We start from the raw sequence: 26,241 nt of genomic DNA, 5'->3' as shown, positions 1-26,241 counted from the left end.
TAAAACAATTACTTGACAAGTAAAACAAAGAACTGGGCGTCAACTCAAACTTTATGTAAGCCTAAGTTTTGGTTTTCGAAAATCAAATTTGTGTAGATGCAGACAGCGCTGTTTGGCATTATGATTAATATACTTATGTCTGTTGCTGTTGCTGAGGATGACCCAAATTTTCAAAGTCATTGACGGACACACTGATTGGCGTCTGTCAGTCAGTGGCTTCGAAGGATTAGCCGTATTGACTGATTTGCCAAAAATTACGTTAATTGTTTGATTTGCCAATGAAATGAACGATGCCCATATCACAATAGCCCCTGGTGGTCTCTTGTGCTGATCATTATATAACCAGCAACATCGACTATAGTCCAATTAAAATTGCCCGAGCTGCAAATATACGAGAGCGCAACTGGGTCGAGACGATTTTTCAAATTGGGCGCAAAAAACAGATGAAACTCCCTTTAGAAAAAAACCAGGCAAAAAAACGTTGCAATTTGCTGCGGCGCGTAGCTAATGTTATTATCGCACATTTGGTTTAATTATTGCAGAGCACAAGACGAACTTGAGATGCGCTATAGATGCTAAAGAAAAACCAGTATTTGTTTATAGTACTGTACGAAATCTATATACGATTAAGCATGGAGAATAAAATTGAAAAATAAAGGTATTGCTACAATAGAATGTTGCTTGTATATCAGTTGCTCATATAAATTGCTTAATCTATATTAATTTGGTTAATTTCTAATTCTTATAGAGCATTGGCTACGCTTGCTATGCAGTTGGTCTTACATTTCGTAAGACCGCATATTGATTGCCTGCCCTAAACAATGAATATATTAAAATTCACATTTGACTTCCGGCGGGTTAAAGCCGGCGCCAGCTACCAAATACTTCAGATGACGCAGTCAATTGCGAGAGTGTGAGTGTGGAGAGTGTCTGAGTGCGTGTGAGATTTTGGCTTATACACAAAGACACACATATAAGAGCAGACCAAGGTTTTTGGTTGAATAGAAAATACAACAATAAAGTAAAAAAATGATAGACAAGTTTCGATGCTGCGATGCTTCACTCTTAATTTCATTTGGGCTTTTCAGACGCGTTTCGTGGTCTCAGTTTCAGCTTCAGCTTAAAGTTTTCAGCTGTGCATGTCTGCTGGACTCTTGGCTTACACATATAAGACTGCACGATCGATGATTAGCATTTAGTTGAATTTCGTTTGTCAAGCGTACGGTTCGCTTTAGTTTTGGCCATCTTTTTAACAAATTTGTAGCTCAACGTCATTAGGAAAAATGCGCGCGTTTATTGTGAGTCTCAGTTTACAAAGTTGGCGTATTAAGTTTTTAATGTGTGTTTTCTGTTTAGCTTACGTGCTTGCTGGGCCTGACGCTGGCGGCGCCACAAGGCTACAACTATCAGACGGCTAAGCTGCCAGGAGTCAGCATTGAGGAGCAGCAGACGTTGCAGATGGCATTGCAGGCGCCGCAAGTGCAGCAGCTGCTTAACAGCAATGTGGCCTATCAGCAACAAGCTCAACCACAGGCACAACAGCTGCCAAGTTTCTTCCCCAACTTTAACCACAATCTGCAGCAACAGCAACTGCAGCAGCCATTGCAGTTGGCACAACAGCAGCCACAATTTGCTGCTTATCAGCAACAAGCTGGTTCTTATCAGCAACAAGCTGGCGCTTATCAGCCACACGCCACAGTCTCCAAGGATATCTATGTGCATGTGCCACCCGCAGAGGAGGAAGCGCAGCATTATCAGCCAGCGCCATTGCCTGTGGCGCCACCACGCAAACATTATCGCATTGTGTTCATCAAGGCGCCCACGCCCAGCGTAAGCAAGACCGCACTGCGTGTGCAACAGGCGCCCGTGGAGGAGAAGACTATCATCTATGTGCTGACCAAGAAGCCGGATCCGCTGGAACTGCAGACAGCCATTCAAGAGGCACCTAAGCAAATCAGTAAGCCAGAGGTCTTCTTCATCAAGTACAAGACCCAGGAGGAAGCTGCGCATGCGCAGCGCACCATACAAGGTGAGATTGCATTGATAGTATTTGGTTGTAGTTTTGGTTGTGGCCAAGACCTTGGCTTGACTTCTAAGCATTTGTCAACTGGTTTCTTTTGTTAGTTTTTGCACTTAAGTTGTTAACCTTTGATTAATATGTTTTATTGCTTGCAGCTCAATACGATCAGCTCGGCGGCACTACGCAAGTTTCGGATGAGGGTGTAGCGCCAGTCACCTCGGTGATTGGTTCACTGGACCAGCAGCAGCATCATCATCAAAGTGCGGCACAATCTGGCACTGGCACTCAGCTTGGCCTTAACAATGCCATACAAAGCAAATATTTGCCTGCTAATCTGCGTGCATAATTTATAATCGAACTGACTGAATGTGAGAGCAGTGCAGATGCTCAGCTAAGATCTAAGTAACAAATTGTAGTGCATATTTAAATAAATCTCTTGTTGTTGTTTTTTCCAATCAAGCAGCTTTCACTCTCCTTGTTGCGATTTATGACAGACGATTTGTTTTTCAACAAAAGTTGTTGGTTTATAGGCTGTGGGTCATATAAGTATTATGTCCAACAGATTGATATTGCCACATCGATTTATCATGCTGCAGGTTACAACTGGCAAAACCGGTCAGAGCGATTAGCATTTGATTTGTCTTACATCACATGAGTTTGAAATCTTAATTATGAATGCAAACACTTAAGGCTGCGTGCTCAAATTTTTTAAACTCAAGCGCCCTTTTCCGATCGCTACGTGTATAATCAATTAATGCAACAATAGTGTATGCAAATAGTTCATTTGGAAATAAATGTAATTTATTTTCGATTAGATTGTTGAAGCAGACCAATTAAAAATGTGGGTGCATTTAACAATAGAAATTCAAATAATACATACATTAGCTTTGTTTTGTTCACAATATAAGTAAAAAAATATATTCACCCACATAAGCATAAACACTTAGTTACGCTTTAACGCCGCTAGATGGTGTTTATTAATTATACTAACAGACAGACATGGCAATAAAGACTTTGACATTAACCTGATTTGGATTGTTCACACATTATGGTGTCTAATTTGACTTAAACGATTCTTTAATAGCAATAAATATTATTCTGAATATGTATATGCATAACTAGAATCTTTAATTAGTTAATGCTTTCAACTTTAATGTCACTCAGCTTTTATTTATCATAGCGTATGATTTAATTAAATTTATTAAGAGTGTCTGCAGCGGGTTAAACGATAAGCGTGATCTACGATCTAATAATCTGGTTTCAATCTTAATAAGAATCGATTTAAGATGATTATTATTATCTTCACATCTGTTAAAAAGCTATAACATTAACATTGTCTGACATAGTAAAAAACAAAGTGTGGTATACATTTTAAAATTAAAACCGTTTTTTATTTAAGTTGAACAAATTGTTTGCATTTTACAATAAATTAGCATAAACTACGCGTGGCATAATTGCCTTGTGGCAAGTGGCAACATGGCCCTTAGGCTCTCTAGAATGCCTTGGCTGGAATATATTTCCTTGATGGCTGGTTAACGCCAAAGTTGCTGCTCGAGCTGATGGTGGAGCTGTGCTGGGTGAAGCTGTTTTGCTGCTGAATGGGCTGACTGAGGAGGGCCTCTCCACGCTGAGCGGTCTGCACAATGTTGTGGCCTTGGTTCTGGTGAACAGTTTGGGTCTGAATGTTCTGTGGCAGAATGTTGTTCAGGTTGAGCGAGCCGCCTGAAGTAAAGCTGGTAATGGGAGCGACACCTTCGTCGGAAATGTGAGTGGCACCGCCCAAGGCATCGTACTGAGCCTGAATCTCCTGCTGGGCACGCTGAGCCTCCTCGGTGGTCTTGTACTTGATGAAGTAGACTTCAGGCTTGTGCACCTTGTTCTCGGTCTGTGTAACCTGCAGATGCTGCTGGATCTCGGCAATGTCAGGCTTCTTGGACAGCACATAAATGACAGTCTTCTCCTCATTGGTGGCCTGAGCGCGCTTCAGGGCGGCGGCGGTGTGCTTCAGATTCTGTGTGGGCGCCTTGATGAACACAATGCGATAGTTCTTGCGAATGGGCACATTGTCCAGCTGTGGAGCAGTCTGCACCAGCTCCTCAGTGTCATCGGGAGCAGAGTGAATGTAAATATCCTTGGTGACAATGGAAGGACGCTGCACATACTGAGTCTGGATCAGCTGCTGTTGTGGCTGCTGTGGCACGAATTGCTGCTGTGGCTGCTGAACAGTTTGCACGAATTGCTGCTGGTGTTGATGTTGCTGCTGGTAGACAATTGGTTGTGGCTGCAATTGTTGCACTTGTTGCACATGCTGCACCTGCTGCACTTGAGGTGTCACCACAGTGTTGACTAAGGTGGAAATAGGCGCAGTGCCAACGTTGCTGACTATAGTTGAAATGGGCGCAGACTGTTCAACATGGCCCAAATTGTATATTCCATTGTTGGAGATGGGCGTCTGTGGACGCAAGTTGCCCACGCTCAGAGCTGGCGCCTGATACTTGTAGCCCTGTGGCGCAGCAGCGACTAGCAATGCGCTCGAAAGACACTAGATGAAGAGACAAGTTTAGTAAAGTGGCGGGCTCCATTGCTTGAGCAGATCACTTACCAATAGAACAACAAATTGCTTCATCTTGATTAGCTTGGATACGCGTTTGCTTCAACACGGCTGGAACTCGACTGATGGTCGGACTAAGCGCTCGTCAAGGTTTTATATGTGCCACGGGCATTAGAAATGCCAAAAACTGGAAACCTTTGTCACTCTGCACTGAAGCTACAGCCATGTAACAGTGTCGAGGGCTGTGTCTACGCCGTGGTCTAGTCTTAACAAATCATCAAGCCATTTACGACAACAACACATACAAAATGCATTCCATATGCGCGAAACGTTATATAACATATCTCACCTACTACATGGCGAACTATAAGATTTTGTATAATCGCATAATTTTTCAACCGAATTAATGCAAAAAAAAATATATAGTATATTATTTGTTAACTTGTTAAAAAAAAAAACCCGAAACCAAAAGCAATAATAAAATAAATAAGCAGGCCCAGTTTAAAAGAAAGTCATTTCTTATGCAGCCTCGACAACAAAGTCAGTTTGATCGCCCAAATTAGTAGCCGCCGCTGAGATTTGAAGAGCAGCTTAGACCCTCAAGTCCGTCTATGCGTCCGGCTTGAGCGTATGATGAGCCAATGCGCCCCCAGATGCGCATAAATTAAATACTTTACGTCCATTTATCTACAAATCAAATGGAAATCATCAGCGCTGCGGGAGCTGTGGGGACAGCACAATCGTATCATATAAAAATCAACATATGTATAAACAAATGTTTGTTGCCAAAGAAAGCAGTTTATGGGCGCTTAGTAGCAGCAACAGCAGCAACAATAACAACAACAACAACATCTTAACGCAAGATTTTACACAATTTTCAAAGTTTTGTATTTTATTTTTAACTTTCGCAATAAATAAAAGTATACATAACGAGTGTGTTTACTATTTAGCATTTGTGCATTGTTGACAGTCATTGTTCTGCTACTTAATTATTTATTACGCATACGCCCAGGGTGATACTTAAGATTCATTTGATATATTACACATTATAATATATTAGGTAGCCACGCCCATTTTACTTTCCAGCCTTTACAGTTAGCTTGTGTGCTTTAGCGCCAGCAGCTGTTTACAGTCGCGTTCGCAAAAGTTGTCACACTTACACTTTTATTTATGCAACTGTTGCATACTTTCAATCCAAACAAGTCAACTAACATATTTTATGAGATTTTATTATTAACAACTTACATTTAAATTGCACTTATAGCTTATACTTTCGGCTGGGCGGCAAATACGCGCTTTGTGCTGGTGCCAGAACATCAACTTTGCCAACCTTTGAGGCAAAGTCAATGACGGGCGACGAGGAGCCAGCATTGTGATTAACCGAGCGGCCAGGCAATGAATCATACTGAGCCTGAATGGCACGCTGTGCATTCTCAGCATCGCTCTGTGTGCGATATTTGACAAAGTGCACCTCGGGCTTGTGGTTGGCCTGCAGCTTGAGCTGATTGAGCTTCTGTGTCAGCTCGCCCACATCGGCCTGCTTGTTGAGCACATAGATAGCAGTGCGATCATCGGAGGCAGAGTGTGCCAAATGCAGTGCAGCTTGCTCCAGTCCATTATGCTCAGGACCCTTGATGAAGACCACACGCAGATTACGCTTCAGACTGTTCGCTAGCTGATCATTTACATGGCCATTGTCGAACTCTTGCTCGGGTGCTGTATACGTATAGAACTCCTTGTTGAACTCATTGGACAGCAGTATGGGCTCCGAGAGCTGAGCCGCGCCGCTCTGTGCATCATAGCTGGAACCACCTACGAGACCACCATGTCCATCGCCTGCATTCGAAATTGGCGTATAATCGTACTGACCGCGTGCAACGGCGAGCAGGCAAACCAACTGGATGGGCAAACAGATTAGCTTGAGTTCATCTCGTTTCTTTTGTGTTAACTTACCAGAAAAGCGCGCATATTATACTTGAGTGTCCACACCGAAAGTCGAAAGGATTACTTTGTAAGCTTGTGTGCTGTGCAGCTGTTGAGCTAACTTTGTCTGGCAATTGCAACGCTCTCGCTTATATATACACTAGCTGTGGAGCTGCATTTTCAACTGCATCTTCGTTGTTCCAATTAAAATGCCAATCGCTTTTTAATTGGATCAAATATCTTACACTTGCGTAAAAGATGTGTAAATATATTCAAATTACGCTTTTGCTGGGGGTATCTAAATTGATTTGTTGTCGATTTGAGTCAAGCCTAAAAGGTTTCTCGGCTTACACCAAGCGTGGGCTTTTTACACGATTGGGTCATCATGGTATTTTCCTTGGAAAACACCTGCCATGTGCTTGGCAACAAACCATATGATTTGCATTTGTGTTAGCCTAAACCAATTTGTGGTCCAAAACGATTGCAAACACACTTTTTGATTTATTTGAAACGAATTGAAATTATGCACATATATTTGGGAAATGTAAACGAAAACTGGAAACGGCAAATCAAATTGTGTTGAGAAAATTATATGGACATACCTGTATAAATGAACTATAAGAGCTAACACATACATATGTATGTTTAAATACGATTCAGCCGAGCATTAAGTTAAGAATTTTAAGTTTTGAAAGATGTAACTCAGCAAAATCAAATTGGATTTGGCCGTTTCACGTTATGTTCGCGTATATTTTAAATGCATCTCAATATATAAAAGTTATGAACAAAAGTAAACAAACAAAACAACTTTCTGTGCATCTTTAATAAGCGAAATTGCCTTCATTCAGATTCGGAAGTTTTAAATTTTTATATGTAAACAATTGTATACGCAGCCTTATGTTTATATTCATTTAGCCCACATTCTATGCCAATTTACATACTTGAAGTCGCTTCAGTTTCGCTTTCACACATACTCAGATGGTCTGCATTGTAATAGCCTGCTTAGACTACTTTGTTTATATTTCTTTTGAACTAAAGACATTGCTGAGTATCGGAAAAATCAGCAGATTAGATTAGCGAATAAGTTTTGGCTAAACAAAACGATTTCGAACTCGAAAACTAGTTTCATTTCAGGTTGTTCAAGTTCAAGTTGCAAATTATAATTTAATTATAATATCAATGATAAGTTATGCTATCCATAAAATATAGATTTTTTTTCTCGTCTATAAAAGCAATGAAGACAGCGTGTAACGCTTTTAGTTTGGTTTTGGCTAAAGCAAAAGAATGAAGTTCCTGTGCGTAAGTGCAAGTGATTAAAGCTTGTTTAATTGATATCTGATTGATTTATATACTGCAGCTGATTGTTGTACTGATTGCGCTGCTGGTCAACGCTTTGGCTGCACCAGCTGGCAATGATCCCACAGTGTCCATATTGAGATACCGCAACGATCAGGATCTGGAGTCTATACAGCGTGCGATAATTGCGCAATACGAGGGTCAACTTGGGGGCACAACTCAAGTGCATGCGCCCCAACGTGCTAACGTCATCAATCCCTATACACTGGCTGTTAATTTTTAAAAATTTGGCGGAAATCTGATTAAAATACAAATTGTTGTGAACTTTTTGGTTTTTTTGTTTACTTTTTGTGTGAAAGCTTTATAACTAATGATAAGAGCTATTGTCGCGTCTCAGTCTCAGTCTTGTTTCAATATTCAACGCGTACGCATTAGCAAGTTCTAAAATAAAATTTCGTAATGCGCGAGTTTTGGGTATTGCTATCGCTGGTTTTGTTTTGCTTAGGCAAAGCACAGAGATTAAAAAGACCAGCTGTGGCGCCCACGCCGCCAAGCCGTGCTACATTTAATTTTCCCTTGGAGCAGGATATATATTTTCCAAGCCAAAGAAAAGGCAATGCACATTATAGAATACATGACTTTGAATACAACACGCAACAGTCGCTGCCACAACCAAAACCAGTGCCAGATCTAAGCAAACGCCGTCAGCATTGGGCGGGGCAACCATTTCCGCCACCACCTGGTGGTGAAGTTCGTCATCGCCACAACAATCGCAACAAGCAGCAAAGGCGCCTATGTGAGCGCAGTAAGTTTAAATTCTATGAATTTTGCTATTTGCACACATTACGTTTCCCGCTTAGAGTACTCCGAGTATGTGGAGCGCATATTTTCAAACGATACGGCCGTAACAGCTGACGCCAACGATGAAGATTTCGACGGACGCGTGCTGGCGCGACCCGGTGAATACCCTCATATGGTAGGCGCAGTCGTAAACATAAAACAAACAAAATCATGCGCTGATAACTAAAGCCAAATATTCAATTTTATAGGCTGCCTTGGGCTTTGAGCTCAGCTCTGGGCAAATCGAATACAAGTGCGGCGGCAGTTTGATAAGTGAGAGTTTTGTTTTGACTGCTGCGCATTGCACATTAGACGAAGGGTGAGTAACTCAAATTTTTCGGGAATAACCAGATTAGCAGATGTTTACATATATAATTAACATTTCAAAATGCCAAATGATATATTGATCTGATCTGAGTTAACTTTAATACAAATCAAATCGAGTGTTTAGTCTTGCAAATTAAAATAATTCACACACATTATTTTAATGTTAAATATCTTAGACTTAAACTAAATTTCTACCAGAGCATATATATATCAAAATTAGCCTCACACTTCCCTATCTTTAAATTGTCGCAGCTTATCTCCAAGATGGGTACGCATTGGTGGGCTGAATCTCAAGGTTGAAGAGTCTACTGTGCAGCCACAGGATATGGAAGTTATGAGCATTATAAATCATCCAGACTATATCGAAGAGCTGTACTATCATGATATAGCGCTTATAAGATTAGTGCGCAATGTAGCGTAAGCATACAAAAGTTAAAGCATCCTATGTTATGTTATGTTAATTTAATCTCTGCACAGCTTTACAGAATTTGTGCGTCCTATACGTCTGTGGTCACATGCAGACTTGCCCACATCCATTGCCTTTGCCATGGGATATGGCGCCACTAGCTTTGGCAGAGGCATGACTAATCGTTTAACGCACTTAAATGTTTCCTTAGTGCCCAATGCTGACTGCAATGCTGAGCTGCCCGCGTTCGACGAAACACCCAATGGGATTGTGGACAGCCAAATCTGTGCGCAGGATTTTGTGCTCAGTCGCGACACCTGCCAGGGTGATTCAGGCGGTCCGCTGCAGATGAATTTACCTGGACGTCGACGTCGTCAAGTTATGCATTATCATCTGATTGGCATTACCTCCTACGGCGTCTTCTGCCGCAGCAGCTATCCAAGTGTCTACACGCGTGTTTATAACTATTTGGACTGGATTGAGCAGGAGACCTGGGGACGTGCATGAATATGAATTTAGTAACTAAACATTAAAACATTAAATAGATTTTAGTTAACAATTGTCTTATATACTGGGCACAACATTAAATATTACTAAATATATATAAAACAAACCAAAAATAAAAATTTAAGTCGAAAGTGAGTTCAAACTTTCAAATTATAGTTTCTTCCGTTTAAATTTAAATTTAAATCCGACTTTTTCATAGAATTTGCATTGCAAACCAAAACCAATCTCTATAAATATCAAATCACAACTTGCATATTTAATTTCAGATTGTTGATAAGCGAATCTTTTACAAATTAAGTTTTTATAGCTCAAAACGCTCAATAAATATGTTTACAAAATTTTGCATTTATTAAAAAAGTTTTTTTTTTTACATTATTTGTTTGCTTGTTTTATAAAGGCAAAAGAGCAATTAAAATTTTTGGTCAATTTTGCTGAGTATTCTACGGTTAGGTGCAGGGCTTAGACCTCATTGTTGGCATCCAGCACCTGGCGTTTGATGTCCTCATAGGAAGGCAGCGACTAAAAGTGAAAATAAATGATTAGCAAATGTTTCAAAAAATTTGTTGGCAAACACATAAAGCTTGAGTACTCACATAGGGTTAACACAAATTATAAATGTAAGTAGTTTGTTTAGTAGACAGTCAAGATTAGCAACAAATGACAAATGGCAATGGATTACAAAAACAAGCAGAGAGATGAGGCAAACGAAAGGCGATTGTTAATAGCTACTAACCTGCCAGTAATCGTCCTGCCAGTTGGGGAACATGCGCTTGAAGACACGCGGCTCCTGGCCTTGGGTAACACGCACAATGCTAACGGTGTCCATGGTGCGTGAGGTGGGCTCCGAGTGGATATAGCGCTAAGCAAGAAAACAGAGAGTTAAAAAAGATTTGACTGCGTGTTAGAGCTTTGGCATACCTTAGCCATGTCCAGTATTTTGCCGTTCTCCTCGGCTGTGGCGCCTGAGCCGACCCACATGTAGATCTCATCGCCGGCATCGAGCAGCATAACGTCGTCAGTATCCAGATCTTCCTGTTCGAATTGCGCCACCTCCTCAACCTTGGCGCGGCCAATGCTGGTCAAGCGGCAATGGAACAGACGTGCTTCCAAAAGTGGTGCATGGCCCTCCTCCAGACTGCGATCGTACTGGCCTTCACCATTGATTTCATCCCAGAATTCCTGTGGCTCAGCGCCCTCCTCGACTATCTCCATCTGTGCATCGGGCCAGTAGTGAGCGAAGCGCTCCTTAGCAGCTTGCTTCTCGAACTCTGAGGCGCCCAGACCATTCCAAACGTACACCTTGTGTGTGTTGGTGCAGGCGAGAGCAAAAGCATCGCCAGAGGCCAAAGAGGAGCTATCGGCGGGCACTTCGCTGGCATGAATATCACTCTCCACAGTGCCGCGTATGCGGAACAGTTGCGCCGAAATGGGCAGCGCCGTATAGGAGGCCAGCAGTTTGCCCTTGAAAATCTTATAGAAGTGTCTGGGCTCATGACCCTGCGACGTGCGCACCAGCATGGCATTCAGCTCCACAGCCAAGGCCATGGCATCCTCGAAAGCGCGCTCCTTAACCGCTGCATTGGCCTTAGCGCCTTGCCAGACATAGACAATGGCACCCTTGTCACCATTGTTGGCCTCATAGTTGTAGGTAAGCACATAGGAGCCAAAGCCCAGCAGTGGCAGCTGCTCCTCGAAGGCCACAGTGTTGCGCAGGACTTCATTGCTGCCTGGTTTGCTGACATACTGTGTGATCTCGGCAATGGCATTCTGGCCATGATCAGGCATAAAGCCAATTGCACGACCGCCGCTCTTCTTCAGTTTCTCCACCTGTGCATCGATCTCATCCATATCAAACGAGTCATCGGAGTTAATGCTCAGAGCGGAGCGAATGAGACGAGTGTGGGCCATGCCAGTGTCGCGCCAGGTATCGAAGTACTGCTTGAACGGAGCCGACTCAGCGCCCTCGACAATGCGATGCACTTGCGTCCAAGCGGGATATTTCTTGGTGCGCAAGAACTCCTGTGCCTTGGCCATAGCGTCGGACTTCTCCTTGGGCGTGGCGCCCCGTCCCACCCACACATAGATACCGGAGCCAGTGTCGAGTATAAAGCAGTCGCGTGTATCCAACATGGCTTGGCGCAATGGCTTCTGCGCCACTGTGTCCACCTGCAGCTTGCCGCTGGCATCGGAAACCTTGTAGAGTGTAACAGAGGCAGCATCGGCACGCTCGAATGCCTCGTCGTCCTCAGAGGTAGATTCCTCGGGCACTTGGTCAGCTGCGCCAGAGCCAAGCACTTCGAAGAAGTGTTCCTTATCCATATCGGTGCCGAACTCATCGATGATCTGCACACGTGCGCGTCCATTGTGATCCTGATCTCTAATCTGATTAGCGGCGCTAATGGCTTTGAGTTTCTCCACGCGCTTGGACTTGGCGCCAACATACACATAGATATCATTGCCAGCGTCCAGAATAAAGCAATCGCCCTTGTTCATGGAGGAAACGGAGAGATTCACCTGGCGTACACGCACATTGCGCTTGCCCTTGACCTGGAACAGACGCTTCTGACCTGGAGCATTGACCTCCACATGCTTGAATCCAGTGCCAACGCCGCCCTGCTCATAGCGCACGCCTAGATAAAAGCAAAGCAATAACATTAAAATAAGTTCAACTACAGTTAGTCAGCTGCCAGCTTACCATTCTTAAAGTAGCCCAGGAAAAGCTGGGATTCGTGATCCTGCACCTCGCGATGCTGCACTGGCGCGCCATTGAGAATATCATCCAGTTGCACAGTCAAAATGGCCGCTGCACCTGCCTCGTCCGTGGAGGTCTCTGAGCCCAGCCAGAAGTGCACATCCCAGGAGAGTGTCTTGTCCTTGGGATTCTGCATGGTCTGTAAATAATAATTATAAATATAAGTACTTTAAACTATTTCAACTATTTGCATTGCATTACTCACATTAAGTATGATGAACGAGTCGCCAGTATAGAATTTGCCATAGGTATTCTTAGGATATGGCACAGGCTCGAAGTTCTGTGGGAGGTAATTCGAGTCATAGTTAAATTAATTGCTTTTTATATGTATAAACAAACAGTAACTATATATGTATAAATACAAGAAAAAATACCCATGCGTATGCTTAATTTTTAATCTATTTTTGACATTGACCAGCAAAGAAAGCCCGTTCTTTGTTCCAAGAAAAAGTAATTATATACATATAACATATTTATGTTTACTTAAATTATTCATATGCCTAAAAGCAAAGATTGTGAACTGATGACTAAAAGTCAAATATGCTGTAAGCTCTAATAATATAAAATATATATAAAAATATATATATCATAGCAGTTATCATAAGACTGCTTTTAATTACTGTATAGCCAATAAAAATATTATTATTTAATGAGCAAATATCAAAGTTGAAATATAAAAGAGAATTTTTTGCGATCACAATCACAAAATTCATTATTCCCCTAAGCCCAATTTTACTGAAAATCAACTACTATAAATCAAAAATTAGTTTTTTAATATTTTAGGCGGCACGCTAACATCTCTAATTTTAGCCAAATGGCCAGTCAAAACATTGAAAGCATTTGATGTAAACAAAGAAAAGAAAAAACGCCGCATGGGCAGCAGCAGGAGCTAATAAATTCTATTAATGTTTCCTAGCCAATTAACAGATGGGAACGTGGCATCCAGTACATATAAACACAGACACAAGTACATAGTATATTTGTTGCTGTCTGTACTATGGTCTCGATGGACTAACAGATGGGGCTCGAATTGCGTGAGTTCAGCGAATAGAAAGAAAAATTTGACGGCAACAAGCAACTGTGATTGCTGGCTGGAATACGATTTTGCATGCAAAGGAGCTGCGAACGGGAGTAGAGAAGAGGCAAGTGGGGTTCGGGTACGGTTGCTGCATGAGCAACGCATTCGTGCGTGGGCGTTTTGCGCGAACTTTCCCCCAAGTGGCAGTGTGAACAAGCGGCAACTATTTATAAACACATGTGCCACAAATTTTATAAGTGAAATCTTCAAACATGAGTACTTTACCAAGAAAATAAATAAATAAATATAGCTACATATACATACATGTATATGTATGTATGTGGATCAGTGCACTTACCTCAATGCGCCAGATCTCTAGGCCAGGTGTACGGCCAGCATTGGCAAAGGCTGGATGCATGATGCGGCGAGCGGGCTGCTTGGTATTGCCAAGAGAGGGCTGAGTTTGGCCGGCTTGGGCAGGAAACGCGGGTCGAGCGTTGAGTGTGCCGGCTGAGCAGACTGCGATAAGAGCAATCAAGCTGCAAAGTAAACAAAATACATGAAAACCAACTACAATTCAAAGCAAACATTGGTTCGCATGTTCGAATGTTGTGATTGCTAACAACAACAAAAATAATTTTTCAACGCCATGTATAGGTTACGCAGCCTTCGCGTGTGAGTCATGTCCATAAAAGGTCGTAAAGAAAATAAATACAATAGACTGACTGACATTTGTGTCACATGAGACGAGCTAACAACATTTATAATGTATATATAACATTTAGAAACAATTGAACTTACGCTGACTAATTAGTTTGTACTTATGACAGCGCGGCGTATGCGTAATAAATTTTAACTATATTTCTAACTTTGTTATGAACTTTTTTGTAGCTTGAACGCTTTTACGAACTGTTCACTTGCATTACCTGCAGATGACTGCCATGCTGGCGTAGCGGCGATTTGCCATTTCGCCTCTCGTTTTGCTCTGGTGCGAGCGCTGGGGGTTGTTGTGGGGCGGGGAGAAAGTGTGCTGGATCAGAGCGGCGCGCGTCTTTTTGTTTATTGTTGTGATATCTATATATAACAGCTATTATCGTCTGTATCGCTGCTGTTGTATTTGCTTTTGTTTTTATCGCTCCAAACAGAGAAGACTTGTTGATGCTCGCTCAGAGCGCGTCAGCTGCAAAGGAAAAATCGGAAAAAATAGAGAATTGAACAAGTGGCGTGTGAATTGTGAGTAGACAAAGCGTAGAGTACGTAGTATTAATTTGCTTTGTGTATGCCTCAAAAATCATAAAAACAAGCAAACATACATATATATTAGGTGAGTGCGTTTTTAAAGCAAACAGTGAGTGGCCCACTAGTATAAACAGCTTCAACAGGTCATACTAATAGCTTGAATTGTTGTGCTAATTAAGTAGCCAAGTTGTACACAAGAGCACAACGACTTTATTATGCTCTATGCTGTAATTATTAATTTTGTCTATGTATTTCTTATAATCTGCAATATTAATGTCATCTTTTTACATCATTTGAGTTTCGTGACCAAGCGCCATAACCTTTTAGCAAGTGTATAAAATAGACAGCACGCATCTTGTCGACACCACGTATATATATTTTAAGTAATTAATTTTGCCAAATGACGACATTGTATATAGCTATGTGATATCATTATTAACTGCAGAGATAGTTGTACTGACACTTGGGCAAGCCCTTTCCTTGCAACTAGGTCAGAGACATTATACATAAAAACCACAAACTACATTTATGCATATCAAAATCAGCAAACAGCGCTCAATTTGCCATATTTTTCATGTTTTTTCTGTTTTTGTTTGTGTTTCACTTTTTTTGTGCCATTTTCAAGTTCGACTTGTTGATTTGCTTGAAGCCTGACGTACGACGTGATTACAATTTTAAATATTCAGAGTCATACATACATATATTATACGGTAGAGGCTTACGTTGAAGTACTCAGATGTACTATAAGATAAATTATCATAGCTTAGTTAAAAGACAATGCCTACAGTTGGGCACTAAGCTGAGTATAATTCAAACATGTCAGTTGTTCCTAAAACTTGTTAATATATAAATAAATAGCTATGCTTATAAGTTCTTTTTAATGAGCTACGCATTTTAGAAATGTTAATTGCCAAATAATTATGCTTAGGTAGATAACTGGTATTCACTTCCTTTAAAATTAAAAGGGCAAGCATTCTAAGAATCAGCTCAAATATAAGCTGAGCTTTATAATTATGTGTAAAACAAATTTACAAGATTTCAAAATATTTTGTATTATTAAATATGCCCTTAGGAATTACCCAAGTGTTGTATAGAATTGAATATTAGACATATGTGTGTATGTATCATTGCAAAACTGAAGGTTTTAACCCAAGATAAGCTAAGCTCAAAGTAATATGCACGCTGATAAGCCTAATCAGCAGTCTTTCAATTAAATTTACTCGCCGTAGCCTAACTCAACTTACAGTTAGACACACACACACACCCAAACCAAACGCTGTGAGGCAATCAAACTGTTTCGACTTACACAATTGCAAAGTACTTAAGTATGTGTAAATACACTATCAAACTTTAACAACGTTTTAATTGATAGCAGTTCTAATTAGTATAAGGGCAAACTGATCAAACTAAACACACTTGCTCTAGCCGCTAATTAGGAAGCTTAAAGCACAAACAAAACACAAAACAAACTACTAAATATGTAAATACATAAACACTTATGGTACGTACACTTGAATAAACACCGAGAATATTTAAATCAGTTGTGATCGAGTCGAGACAGCTTTAGACACTGAACTGAACTGCAAGCTTGTTGACGCCTTTATAAGACGCGCTCAAAACTTTCGCTCTCCCTCTCTCTTACTCTGTCGCTCTTGAGCTGCTGTCATCGAAGATGACTGATAACACGAAAGACTCAACCGATAAGCAATTGGAGTGAACAAAAGTACCTTTGCACAAAAGCTGTAAACAACATTTTCAATTCAAAACAAAACATTGTATGTTCTGAGAACTTTGGGTTAAGAGTCAGGCATTTGCATAGCGCTTTCAATTCCCGCATTTTATTTCGGCTTAAACGGCAAGGGTTAGCCGCGCATACAGTAAAAAAAATTAGTAGTCCGCCGCCGTATTGGACAGATAATCGCGTCTGCCAATATTCGATGCCTGCTTGCTCTGCACCGCCTCCAGCTTGGGACACTCGGTGATGCGATGGCCCAAACCGCCGCAGTAGCTGCAACCATGCGAGTCACCCAGATCCAAGTGTGTGTGATCCGCCTCAGGCGCCAGTTCGTCCAGAAAATCGGGCACCTGCTGCTTGGCCTCAATGAGCAAATGCTTCAAGTCCAGCAGCACTGATTGCTCTGTGATTTTGTTTATAAGTGTAGTAGCCAATCCCTTGGTATTTGAGCGGCCCGTACGACCGATGCGATGCACATAGTTCTCTATATCATCAGGCATATCATAGTTGATCACATGCTGCACATTGGGGAAATCCAGACCCTTGGACGCCACATCTGTTGCTACTAGCACATCCTTTTTACCCATGCGATACGCATCCACTGCTCGAGAACGCTCCTCCTGATCCTTGCCACCGTGTATGGCCACCGCTTCGACGCCCTTGAGCAGCAGATACTCATGAATACAGTCCACATCCTGTTTCTTTTCCGCAAATATAAGCACAGGCGGCGCAGTCTTTTGTAGAACATCTAGCAGATATACAACTTTGGCCTCCTGCTTTACATATTCCACCTCTTGAGTGACATTCATGGATGCTGCTCCAGCACGTCCCACATTAATAGTCACTGGCTTGACCAGCGCTGAGTGTGCAAAGTTCTGTATTTTCTTGGGCATAGTGGCAGAGAAGAGCAGTGTTTGTCGTTGGCCTTTGAAGAAGGAGAATATGGTGCGCACATCTTCCTCGAAGCCCATGTCTATCATACGATCCGCCTCATCCATACACAGATAACGGCACATGTCTAAAGTTAGTATTTTTTTGTCGAGCATATCCATGAGGCGTCCAGGTGTGGCCACCACTATGTGAACGCCTTTAGAAATTACATCGAGAGCCTCGCTCACGGGCAGTCCGCCCATTGCTAGACAGGAACGCACCTCGGGCATGCCACATTGCTGCAAGTGTTTACTATAATGCTGTACAATTTCATGTGTTTGCTTGGCCAGCTCACGTGAAGGGCATATGATCAAGCCGTAAGGACCCTCGTTGCGCTCAAATGGTAGCTTGTACTCTTGCTCCAGCGCGAACATAACAATGGGCAGCACAAATACCAATGTTTTGCCGGAGCCCGTAAAGGCAATGCCAATGAGATCGCGTCCTGACAGCACTGTAGGCAGACCCTGTATCTGTATGGGCGTTGGTGTCTTAATACCTTTGGCAGCCAAGCCGTTGAGTATGCCTTTGTGAAACTTCATTTCTCGAAAAGTCTGTATAGGCGGACTTGTATTTTCGCCCTCGACCAGAATTCTTAGCTCTTTGCGTATGGCCTGGCGTTCCTCCTCAGGCATGGCTAGTATGTAACGTGGTGGACGCCAGGACGTTTTTATGGGCTCTTCATACTGTATGCCTTTTGCCAATTCAGACACACCCATCAAAGCCTTTTGCTGTGCAATACTCTCCATGATTTTCTCTTCTTCGCGCAGCTGCTTTTCCACCGCGCTTAACTTTTTCGCCTCGGCTATTTTTTTCAGCTCTGTATGTTGATCTAGCAAGCTTATGTTGTATTTGCGTCCCCATGTCTCCGCATCCTGAGCACCTGTAGCGTCATCGTCGTTCTCATTCTCACTGGAGGATTTGGGTTGTGCTGATTCTGTGGTAAGCTGTACAATACGGCCCATTTTTATCATTTGTTGCTTCTTGCGCTCCTTCACCGGCACATAGGGCACATAGTTGTCTTCCTTCTCGTCATCGGAGGACTTGGAACTGCGCCTATAACGTTTAACAGGCGTTGGCGACATTATTAACTATCTTTTATCAACATAAACAAAACAAACGTTTACACTGGATTCGCGTGATGCCACCTTGTCCAAAATGTCGATAAATATAACTTAATATCGATAGCTGCAATTCGGCCACTGTCATCCAGACAATGAGTAAGAGGAAGCAGAATCGTATTTTTTTATAGGAAAAACTAGTGCGTGCGTGTTTTTATAGTAATTGTTAATAGTTAACAAAACTTTGGCTTCGCCATGTCTATGTCAAAGACGACCAATACGTACAACAGACAAAATTGGGAAGATGCCGAGTTCCCCATTCTCTGCCAGACCTGCCTGGGTGACAATCCATACGTGCGTATGATAAAGGAGCGCTTTGGCAAGGAATGCAAAATCTGCACGCGTCCATTCACTATATTTCGTTGGTGTCCCGGCGCAAGAATGCGCTTCAAAAAGACTGAGGTTTGTCAGACGTGTGCGCGTATCAAAAACGTGTGTCAAACATGCCTGCTGGATCTGGAGTACGGACTTCCTATACAAGTACGTGACGCAGCGCTGAAAGTGGCTGACAATCTGCCGCAGAGTGACGTGAACAAGGAGTACTACATACAAAATATAGATGCACAGCTGCAGGATGGCGATGGCACTGAAGCTGCTGGTGCTGTTGGACGCTCACTGGCGGCCAACGATATGCTGACTAAACTGGCGCGTACAGCTCCGTACTACAAGCGCAACAGACCGCACATCTGTTCGTTCTGGGTGAAGGGTGAGTGCAAACGTGGCGAGGAGTGTCCCTATCGGCATGACAAGCCCAACGAGCCCGATGATCCACTGTGCGAGCAAAACATTAAGGATCGTTACTATGGCCGAAATGATCCAGTGGCTGAGAAAATAATGAAGCGTGCTGCCTCATTACCTGTACTGGAGCCGCCCGAGGATCGCAACATTACTACGCTCTACGTGGGTAATTTACCCGAGGAGATTACCGAACCAGAGCTGCGTGATCAATTCTATCAATATGGCGAAATACGTTCCATTGCACTTGTGCCGCGCCAAACGTGTGCCTTTGTGCAATACACAAAACGCAGTGCTGCTGAACTTGCCGCCGAGCGCACCTTCAACAAGCTGGTACTGCACGGACGCAAGAGCAGCATTAAATGGGCGCATTCGCAGGCCAAACAAGGTGCAGCCGTCAAAACGGATCGTCGCTTTGATGTGGCTGGTATACCGCCACCTAGCGCTAAGCCAAATGATTACTTTAATCTGCGTCAGGAGCAAATCAATGTAATGCCAGCAGGAATGAAGCTGCATCAGCTGCCCGCTAACTTGGTGCCAGCTTCGGCGTACCAAATGTACTCTCAGCCAAGCTATGCAGCGCCCTACAGCGGACTGGATGGTGCTGCAGATGGTGAAGGCGCAGCATCGACAAGTACCTCAGGTGGAAATATCGATGTCATTCCACCACCACCTGGTCAAATGGCTTATCCAAGTCAGGATGCCAGCCGCATGGGTGCACTGAAGAAATAGCATAAGAGTAAAATAAAATTAAAAATAAATCAAGTATAATTAAAACCAATCAATTAAAATGAATCAGGAAGAATTAATAAAAACTGCCAATGCAAGCGATGTAAACTTTGAATTACACTTTATGTCTAGTTTACTTAATCACAGATATAATATACAATATTTGACATTTTACAATAGACATAAACCTGAAGCTGATAATTATAATTAGCTTCAGAAATAATATTAATATTTAATTACTCATAAAGTTTGATTACTATCTGGCATTATAACACTACGCTTGCGTTGTAACAAACGCTGCTCCCGCAGTGCCTTTTGTCGCTCAATAAAATGCGTACGCAGTGCTACAAAATCAATGCCACTTTTGTACTCCAAGGATTCGCGCTCATCACTGTGAATTAAATATAATTTTATATGTGTAACACATGCACAATACAAAGCAAACTTACATGTCTGGCTGTCCCCAATAGTTCGGTACACATTGTAGACGATTGCGTAGAGTATCAAAGGCTTCAGTTTGCGGTAGCAGCATTAAAATCCCAAACAGAGCATGTGCTAGGTACTGGGCATCAGCGCAATTATTTGATTTCGATACTAAAGTAAGACGCAATGCAGCAAACACTGGTGATTCTATTAGCTGCACCAACTTGTCCAGCTCTGCAAGCAGTTCTAGAGTTATTTCAACATCAGCGCTGTAAGTTAAAGCAAATATTAATAAACAGACTCAAGACAGACTAGATTTAAGACTTACAATAGTACAACCAATTCAGAAACATGCTGATAGGATTGCGCTAGTAAGCAAAGTGATAAGGTAGACACTGGGCAGTGCACCCAACTCTTGTAAAGGCATTGAAATAGATCTGCGGACTTTTCATTGGAAATATCGCGTAGACTGGTACGCAGCTCAAACAGTTCTGTGGAGGTCAGTAAAATCATGTTGAGCAGACGTACAATGGTCGATGCTAGCTTTAGCTTGGACACCTCCTCGGCTATGATTTCGGCAAATGTGCGATAGATGTACTCTGCATTTAGCAGCACACAAAGCTGTCTAAAGGAGTTTTTCGGTTAATAAGCATGGATTTAGAACAAGATGTTTTGGGTATACCTGATAATAAGGCTAGCTCTATTGTCCAACATTAATTTCTCTTCGCTAAATAGGTTTAGTAGGCTTAGCAAAAACTTGCGATAGTGCGTCTTGTTGAAATCCAAGTCTGCAAGGAAGGCATAATTAAATTTGCATATATTTTATGATCAGATAAACTTACTGTTGGCATCCTGCGCATTAATAATCTGCGCTAGGACGCACAAGCTTTGCAGCACCACCTCATCTGATGAATCACTTAGTGTGGACAACAAGTTGGTGTTGAGATTGGTAGCATGCGTGGCCATTTCGTTGGGGAAATGGATGAACAAATGATGAATCCATTTAAGAACTGCTATCTTTGTATGCATCGAATTATGTGTAAGATATTGCGAGAGTACATCCATAATCGAACGCAAATCTATTTTTTCCAAGTTTTGTGTTTTGTGCTCTTGTGAAGAGACAAGCTGCATCATGGAATTATTAACGGACACAGCGCAATCCTTAATGCCTAAAAAAAATTTTAGATAAAAATATTGTATTATATTGTTAAACATTTGGTGACTCACTGCGTTTGGACTCCACATTATTCTCCAGGCAGGGCAATATAGCTGTGAAAATGCCACTGGCATAGGGCAGCACATTTGGACCAAAGATTTGCACAAACTCTCTTATCCAGCTAATGGCAATGGACTTGATTAATTCATTCAGCGATTGGGCGTGTGTAATAAGCGTATTAATGGTATCCTCCATACGCACCGAGGACGAATCATTACGTATGGAGCGCAAAAACTGACTGATTGTGGTCTCGCACATGCGTTGTATTTCTGGCGTATTGTCCTCTAGCATGACAAAGAGACCGTCAAGAATTTCCGTTAAATACGATACCATATTTATATCCGGCACAGCATTTAGAATTGAGATCCAGGAAATGACATACTGACGCACAAAGGCATTCTTTACATACATGCGCTCTCGTATTAAAGGTATAAATGTCTCTAAATTAAACGTTTCATAAGATTCTGTGACAATGTCCTAAAAATGTACAAGTTAACTTAATTTGAAGCAGTTGAACAAATTTTGTATTTTACATACTTTTAAGAGACGATCTAGCAACTCGCTGCCATCCTTTACCATTTGATCAGAGTCTGTAACCAAACGCGACAGCGCTGCAAATAGCTCTGGAAAGAATGGTATAATAGCGGAGCGCGCTACCTTGACCACATTATAAAGCGATTCACAGGCAAAATAACGAACACGAGTATCCTGATCAGAGAGACAGTTCATAATGGGTGTCACTAGCTCATTAACATACTTATCCGAGTCCTGCGCAAATCAAAAGCATACCGTGAACACATATTGTCTATGACTAATACCAGTTTTTGCTTACTTTTCCCAGCCCTAAGCCCGTTGCAGCTAGACCTATGAGAGCTCCCTTACGACGATTCGCATCTCTTGATGTGGCATAATCATTTGATAAAACTTCTATAAGTTTTCGAATTTGTACTGAGTTGTTCTTATTGTTGAACTCAATGACCATTCTAAATGTTAAAACAGAAAGATTTATAAGTATGAACACACCTACATATGAAGGGGGAGTTTACCCATTTGGATACTCACTTCTCTATCTCCTGGGAGGCGACTTTCCGCTTATCGTACATTTTGTCGCCTAGCGCCTTGGCACAAGACTCACTTAAAGGCGCATACGGAGGCTCCATATTAATAATAATTTAAGCTAAATTAATTCCTTCGTTTGTTTGTCTTTGCTTGTGCCGCTGCGTTGCCAGCCCTCCAAATTTTTTCACAGCTGCTTGGTCAGTGCTGCCACTTAGTTATTACAAATATATTTGAACTAATGGGCTTCGATAATATTGAGCGCTAATCGGCAAATTTTTATATTTTTGGTGATATTGACATAATAATATATACACAATTTATATTTATCTATTGCTGTACAACAGTGAAACTCAACTTCAAGTTTAAGTTTAATATCGTATTAAATTAACAAAAAAAAAAAAAAGCTACCAAATTAAACTTTTATTCGATGATCACTGGAAATTTTTCCACTTCTGCACACTCCTGATTAAAACTGGTAATAAACTGTTGCAGCTCCTGCTCGTGCTGGATATCCTTAAGTCGCTTGTGTGGCGGTGCGCGCTTTACCGGAGAGTCCTCATTCGAGTCCTGCTCGTTATCCGAAGAATCCGTGTCAATAAAAAGCAACTTAACCCGCTGCTTGCGTTTCCTCTTCGGCTGCTCCCGAACGTAGGTGCGTCTGACCAGCTAGAAAATTAATATAAAAAAAATAATTTAAATTAAACAATACATTCAAATAGTGTATTTCTGGCTGGTTTGTTTTGTGCGAGCTGCTTACTACCGTACAAAGATAAACTTGAATCTTTACGGCCCTGTTGGCTCAATCAAATGATCTAACAATTCGATTTAAATTTAATCTAGCGCCTAATCAAAGCGAAGACTTCAATAAGAAAAGTCCTTGCTGTTGACTTGCGCTCAAGCTTATTGGAATTAAGAAAACTTACCGTTCTATCAAATGTGGCATTTGAATTCTCAAAATCCGTAAACAAGCCAGCGGACTCGTTTGCTGCCGGAGCTATGTTAGGTCTCACTGGCAACATAGTGGAGCAGAGCATATCTTTAATATTGCGCTGCCTGGTATTCAATGCATCATTAAAAGCATTTGGCATAGCTGCCTTTGACACTTGTGGCAGTTCCTGCTCTGTGGGCCGTAACTCTTTTAGCCGATGCAGTTTCTCGTGTAGCGTGACATTCTGGCTGGCGTCATGTGGCGCCATGTAAGACTCATCCTCTTGCGAGCTAAGAAACTCTTCAAATCCAAATAGATTTCGGGATTGCTTCTTTTGATTCAAATGAATAGCACTGTTTTGATGTAGATTAGTTGGACTGTAAGCAGCTCCATTGCCATTAGTGGCTTCGTCCATGTGGGACTTATTCTCTTGCAAGCTAAGAAACTCTTCAAATCCAAATAGATTTCGTGATAGTCGGCTTGGATTCAAATGTGGCTTAGTTGGACTGTGAGCAGCTCCATTGTCATTAGTGGTTTCATCAAATCTTGAATGGGATTTTTCCGCCGCTTTGTTCTTCCATGGCGACAATTCCTGTACTTCTAATATTGTTATATCCTTAAAGGGCACTCGGGGCTGTAGTGTTCGTCTTACATTTGGCTTTTGCAAAAGATTCTCAGAGTTTTCATTCTCATTATTGAAAGATGAAATTTCTGGCAGAGGTGGCAAGTTTTCGCCATTTGAATCATTCTGGCCAATTAGCGTCAGCTCGGCTGCGGCTAGAGGTGGTTCATTCTCATTATTGAAAGATACAATTTCTGGCAGCGGTGGCAAGTTTTCGCTATTTGAATCATTAGACGGAAGGCTATGTTCTTGATTCCTCTGCACACAATTGTTGGCAATTAGCGTCAGCTCTGCTGCGGCTGGAGCTGGATCATTCTCATTATTGAAAGATGAAATTTCTGGCAGCGGTGGCAGCTTTTCACCATTTGAATCATTAGATGGAAGGCTATGTTCTTGATCCCTCTGCACTGAATTGTTGGCAATTAGCGTCAGCTCTGCTGCGGCTGGAGCTGGTGCAGACTCCTCCGGCAGATATACATGACGTTTGGGTATGTGGTCACTGGAATATGAGGGAGAGTGTGATGTATTTAAGCCAAATACAAATGTATTAGGTAGTTTTGTCTCGTCAGACACACGCCATGGCGAAATACGGTTACTCTTCTTTCTAATATCGTTACTATCTGCACTAATAATGGGTGAAATTGCTGTTTTATTATTAGCTGTTAGATTAACACTTTTGCGAGGTAATGGCGTGCTTATGATTTGTTGAGCCATGGTTACCAAGTGTCGTCGTTTTTCTAAAGAATCGTGTGCACGATTAATAAGCAAGGATCGCGCGAAAGGACTATATGCGCCTTCTGGTAGCGTTCTGTGGGCATTATTTGAGACACTGTCACGTGTGAGAGGTTGTGGTGTTGCTGGAGCTACAAATTGCTGTTCAGCAGCATGATCATCGTCGGTACCCACTTCCGGTTCATAAATGGGTGATAATGGACGCTGGTCAGTAGGCATTCGCTTTTTTGCAGCTACCTCTGGCATTGATTTTTCCTTTTCAGCGATGCTCTGCAGTGAACATTGTTTTCTCTTGCCAATCGGTCGTCGTTTTTTTTTCTTCACCGCGTGCGTTCTCCATTTGCCATTTTTGAGAGAGACCAAATTTGCCCGGCCATCGTCAACCATTTTTTTTATTATGTCAGCAGCTACATCTGGCTGGTGGTCCGAAATACTATTTTCCTCACCAAACTGTGTAAGAAAATTATAGACATCCCGCGTGACTGACGAACGTGTTCGTGTTGGGGGTTGATCTCGATGAAAGAAGCGATATGGTTCTTCTGATGTGGACGGCTTTTCCTGCACTGCTACCTCTTTAAGCGGATATGTTCTCATTCGCTTCAGCCGAACCCGTAATGGCGATGGTATTCCAACATTCGCTTCCGCCGCTATGTTTTCCTGAAGCTTTGCTGACACCCGTAATGGCGATAATGGTGCAGCTAAGAAATGTTCTTCTAATGTGGACGGCTTTTCCGGAATAGCTTCCTCTTTAAGCCGATGTGTTCTTATTCGCTTAAGCCGAACCCGTAATGGCGATGTTATTGCAACATTCGCTTCCGCCGCTATGTGTTCCTGAAGCTTTTCTGGCACCCGAAATGGCGATAATGGTGCAGCTAAGAAAGGCAATATATGTATATGTTATTTGATATCAAAATAATTAGGATATAAATTTACCTGCGAGCTGCCTTGACTCACACATTGTAGAATTACGCACAGGATGAAATGAGCTCTCATCATAGGCAATATGATTATTGTCTGTGGGAGCCTGCGTTGCATCTGTGATTAACTTAGAGGCTAATGTCAATGTTTTATTTACATCCTGGTTCGCGGAAGTCTCGCTTGTAGACGACTTAACATTTTTGAACGTTTTACTTAT

At 42.0% G+C, this 26,241-nt stretch overlaps 10 protein-coding genes and 1 non-coding gene across 12 annotated transcripts; 4 read left to right on the top strand and 7 right to left on the bottom strand.

Annotated features, from left to right (window-relative positions):
- Positions 1–1,254: 1,254 nt before the first annotated feature.
- On the top strand, positions 1,255–2,467 carry LOC108602223 (probable global transcription activator SNF2L2). Its single transcript, XM_017990270.1, has 3 exons — positions 1,255–1,298; positions 1,357–2,029; positions 2,176–2,467. The coding sequence occupies exons 1-3, from the start codon at positions 1,284–1,286 to the stop codon at positions 2,364–2,366; spliced, it is 879 nt and encodes a 292-aa protein (XP_017845759.1). The 5' UTR covers positions 1,255–1,283; the 3' UTR covers positions 2,367–2,467.
- A 1,045-nt stretch (positions 2,468–3,512) lies between these two features.
- On the bottom strand, positions 3,513–4,646 carry LOC108601329 (nuclear transcription factor Y subunit beta). The gene is made up of 2 exons (XM_033293934.1): positions 4,623–4,646; positions 3,513–4,562 (listed from the first exon to the last, which is right to left on the bottom strand). The coding sequence occupies exons 1-2, from the start codon at positions 4,644–4,646 to the stop codon at positions 3,513–3,515; spliced, it is 1,074 nt and encodes a 357-aa protein (XP_033149825.1).
- Positions 4,647–5,829: 1,183 nt separating this feature from the next.
- Positions 5,830–6,539, bottom strand: LOC108601328. The gene is made up of 2 exons (XM_017989227.1): positions 6,525–6,539; positions 5,830–6,468 (listed from the first exon to the last, which is right to left on the bottom strand). Exons 1-2 carry the CDS (start codon positions 6,537–6,539, stop codon positions 5,830–5,832), a joined length of 654 nt encoding a protein of 217 aa, XP_017844716.1.
- A 1,303-nt stretch (positions 6,540–7,842) lies between these two features.
- On the top strand, positions 7,843–8,073 carry LOC108601327 (the record flags this gene model as incomplete). The annotated part of the gene is made up of 1 exon (XM_033293933.1): positions 7,843–8,073. A coding segment is annotated over one exon (231 nt), but the record flags the coding sequence as incomplete, so codon positions are not given.
- Positions 8,074–8,209: 136 nt separating this feature from the next.
- LOC108602526 (serine protease snake) lies at positions 8,210–9,971 on the top strand. Its single transcript, XM_017990659.2, has 5 exons — positions 8,210–8,595; positions 8,651–8,766; positions 8,840–8,949; positions 9,210–9,374; positions 9,435–9,971. The coding sequence occupies exons 1-5, from the start codon at positions 8,250–8,252 to the stop codon at positions 9,868–9,870; spliced, it is 1,173 nt and encodes a 390-aa protein (XP_017846148.1). The 5' UTR covers positions 8,210–8,249; the 3' UTR covers positions 9,871–9,971.
- A 275-nt stretch (positions 9,972–10,246) lies between these two features.
- LOC108604014 (gelsolin) lies at positions 10,247–16,473 on the bottom strand. Of its 2 annotated transcripts, XM_017993256.1 has the most exons (8): positions 16,389–16,473; positions 14,567–14,820; positions 13,999–14,179; positions 12,828–12,902; positions 12,566–12,761; positions 10,789–12,500; positions 10,604–10,729; positions 10,247–10,389 (listed from the first exon to the last, which is right to left on the bottom strand). In XM_017993256.1, the coding sequence occupies exons 2-8, from the start codon at positions 14,605–14,607 to the stop codon at positions 10,330–10,332; spliced, it is 2,391 nt and encodes a 796-aa protein (XP_017848745.1). In that variant the 5' UTR covers positions 14,608–14,820; positions 16,389–16,473; the 3' UTR covers positions 10,247–10,329. The 2 variants fall into 2 exon arrangements, with proteins under 2 accessions (XP_017848745.1, XP_017848746.1); XM_017993257.1 differs by lacking the exons at positions 14,567–14,820; positions 16,389–16,473 and adding an exon at positions 14,442–14,549.
- A 192-nt stretch (positions 16,474–16,665) lies between these two features.
- On the bottom strand, positions 16,666–18,674 carry LOC108604015 (ATP-dependent RNA helicase abstrakt). Its single transcript, XM_017993259.1, has one exon. It carries the CDS (start codon positions 18,624–18,626, stop codon positions 16,767–16,769), a length of 1,860 nt encoding a protein of 619 aa, XP_017848748.1. The 5' UTR covers positions 18,627–18,674; the 3' UTR covers positions 16,666–16,766.
- A 108-nt stretch (positions 18,675–18,782) lies between these two features.
- On the top strand, positions 18,783–20,201 carry LOC108604634 (pre-mRNA-splicing factor RBM22). Its single transcript, XM_017994183.1, has one exon. It carries the CDS (start codon positions 18,858–18,860, stop codon positions 20,127–20,129), a length of 1,272 nt encoding a protein of 423 aa, XP_017849672.1. The 5' UTR covers positions 18,783–18,857; the 3' UTR covers positions 20,130–20,201.
- Positions 20,202–20,307: 106 nt separating this feature from the next.
- Positions 20,308–22,983, bottom strand: LOC108604633 (protein VAC14 homolog). The gene is made up of 9 exons (XM_017994182.1): positions 22,828–22,983; positions 22,598–22,748; positions 22,303–22,533; positions 21,777–22,242; positions 21,392–21,718; positions 21,232–21,337; positions 20,878–21,174; positions 20,576–20,818; positions 20,308–20,517 (listed from the first exon to the last, which is right to left on the bottom strand). The coding sequence occupies exons 1-9, from the start codon at positions 22,923–22,925 to the stop codon at positions 20,367–20,369; spliced, it is 2,070 nt and encodes a 689-aa protein (XP_017849671.1). The 5' UTR covers positions 22,926–22,983; the 3' UTR covers positions 20,308–20,366.
- A 236-nt stretch (positions 22,984–23,219) lies between these two features.
- LOC108601808 (protein dalmatian) lies at positions 23,220–26,194 on the bottom strand. Its single transcript, XM_017989744.1, has 3 exons — positions 26,040–26,194; positions 23,748–25,978; positions 23,220–23,490 (listed from the first exon to the last, which is right to left on the bottom strand). Exons 1-3 carry the CDS (start codon positions 26,062–26,064, stop codon positions 23,245–23,247), a joined length of 2,502 nt encoding a protein of 833 aa, XP_017845233.1. The 5' UTR covers positions 26,065–26,194; the 3' UTR covers positions 23,220–23,244.
- On the bottom strand, positions 23,564–23,721 carry LOC117134888. Its single transcript, XR_004458902.1, has one exon.
- Positions 26,195–26,241: the final 47 nt, after the last annotated feature.

This window comes from Drosophila busckii, chromosome 3R (assembly GCF_011750605.1).
Source record: "Drosophila busckii strain San Diego stock center, stock number 13000-0081.31 chromosome 3R, ASM1175060v1, whole genome shotgun sequence".
NCBI lineage: Eukaryota > Metazoa > Arthropoda > Insecta > Diptera > Drosophilidae > Drosophila > Drosophila busckii.
The sequence above is the reverse complement of the archived record's forward strand: the minus strand, read 5'-3'. Positions and strand labels throughout refer to the sequence as shown.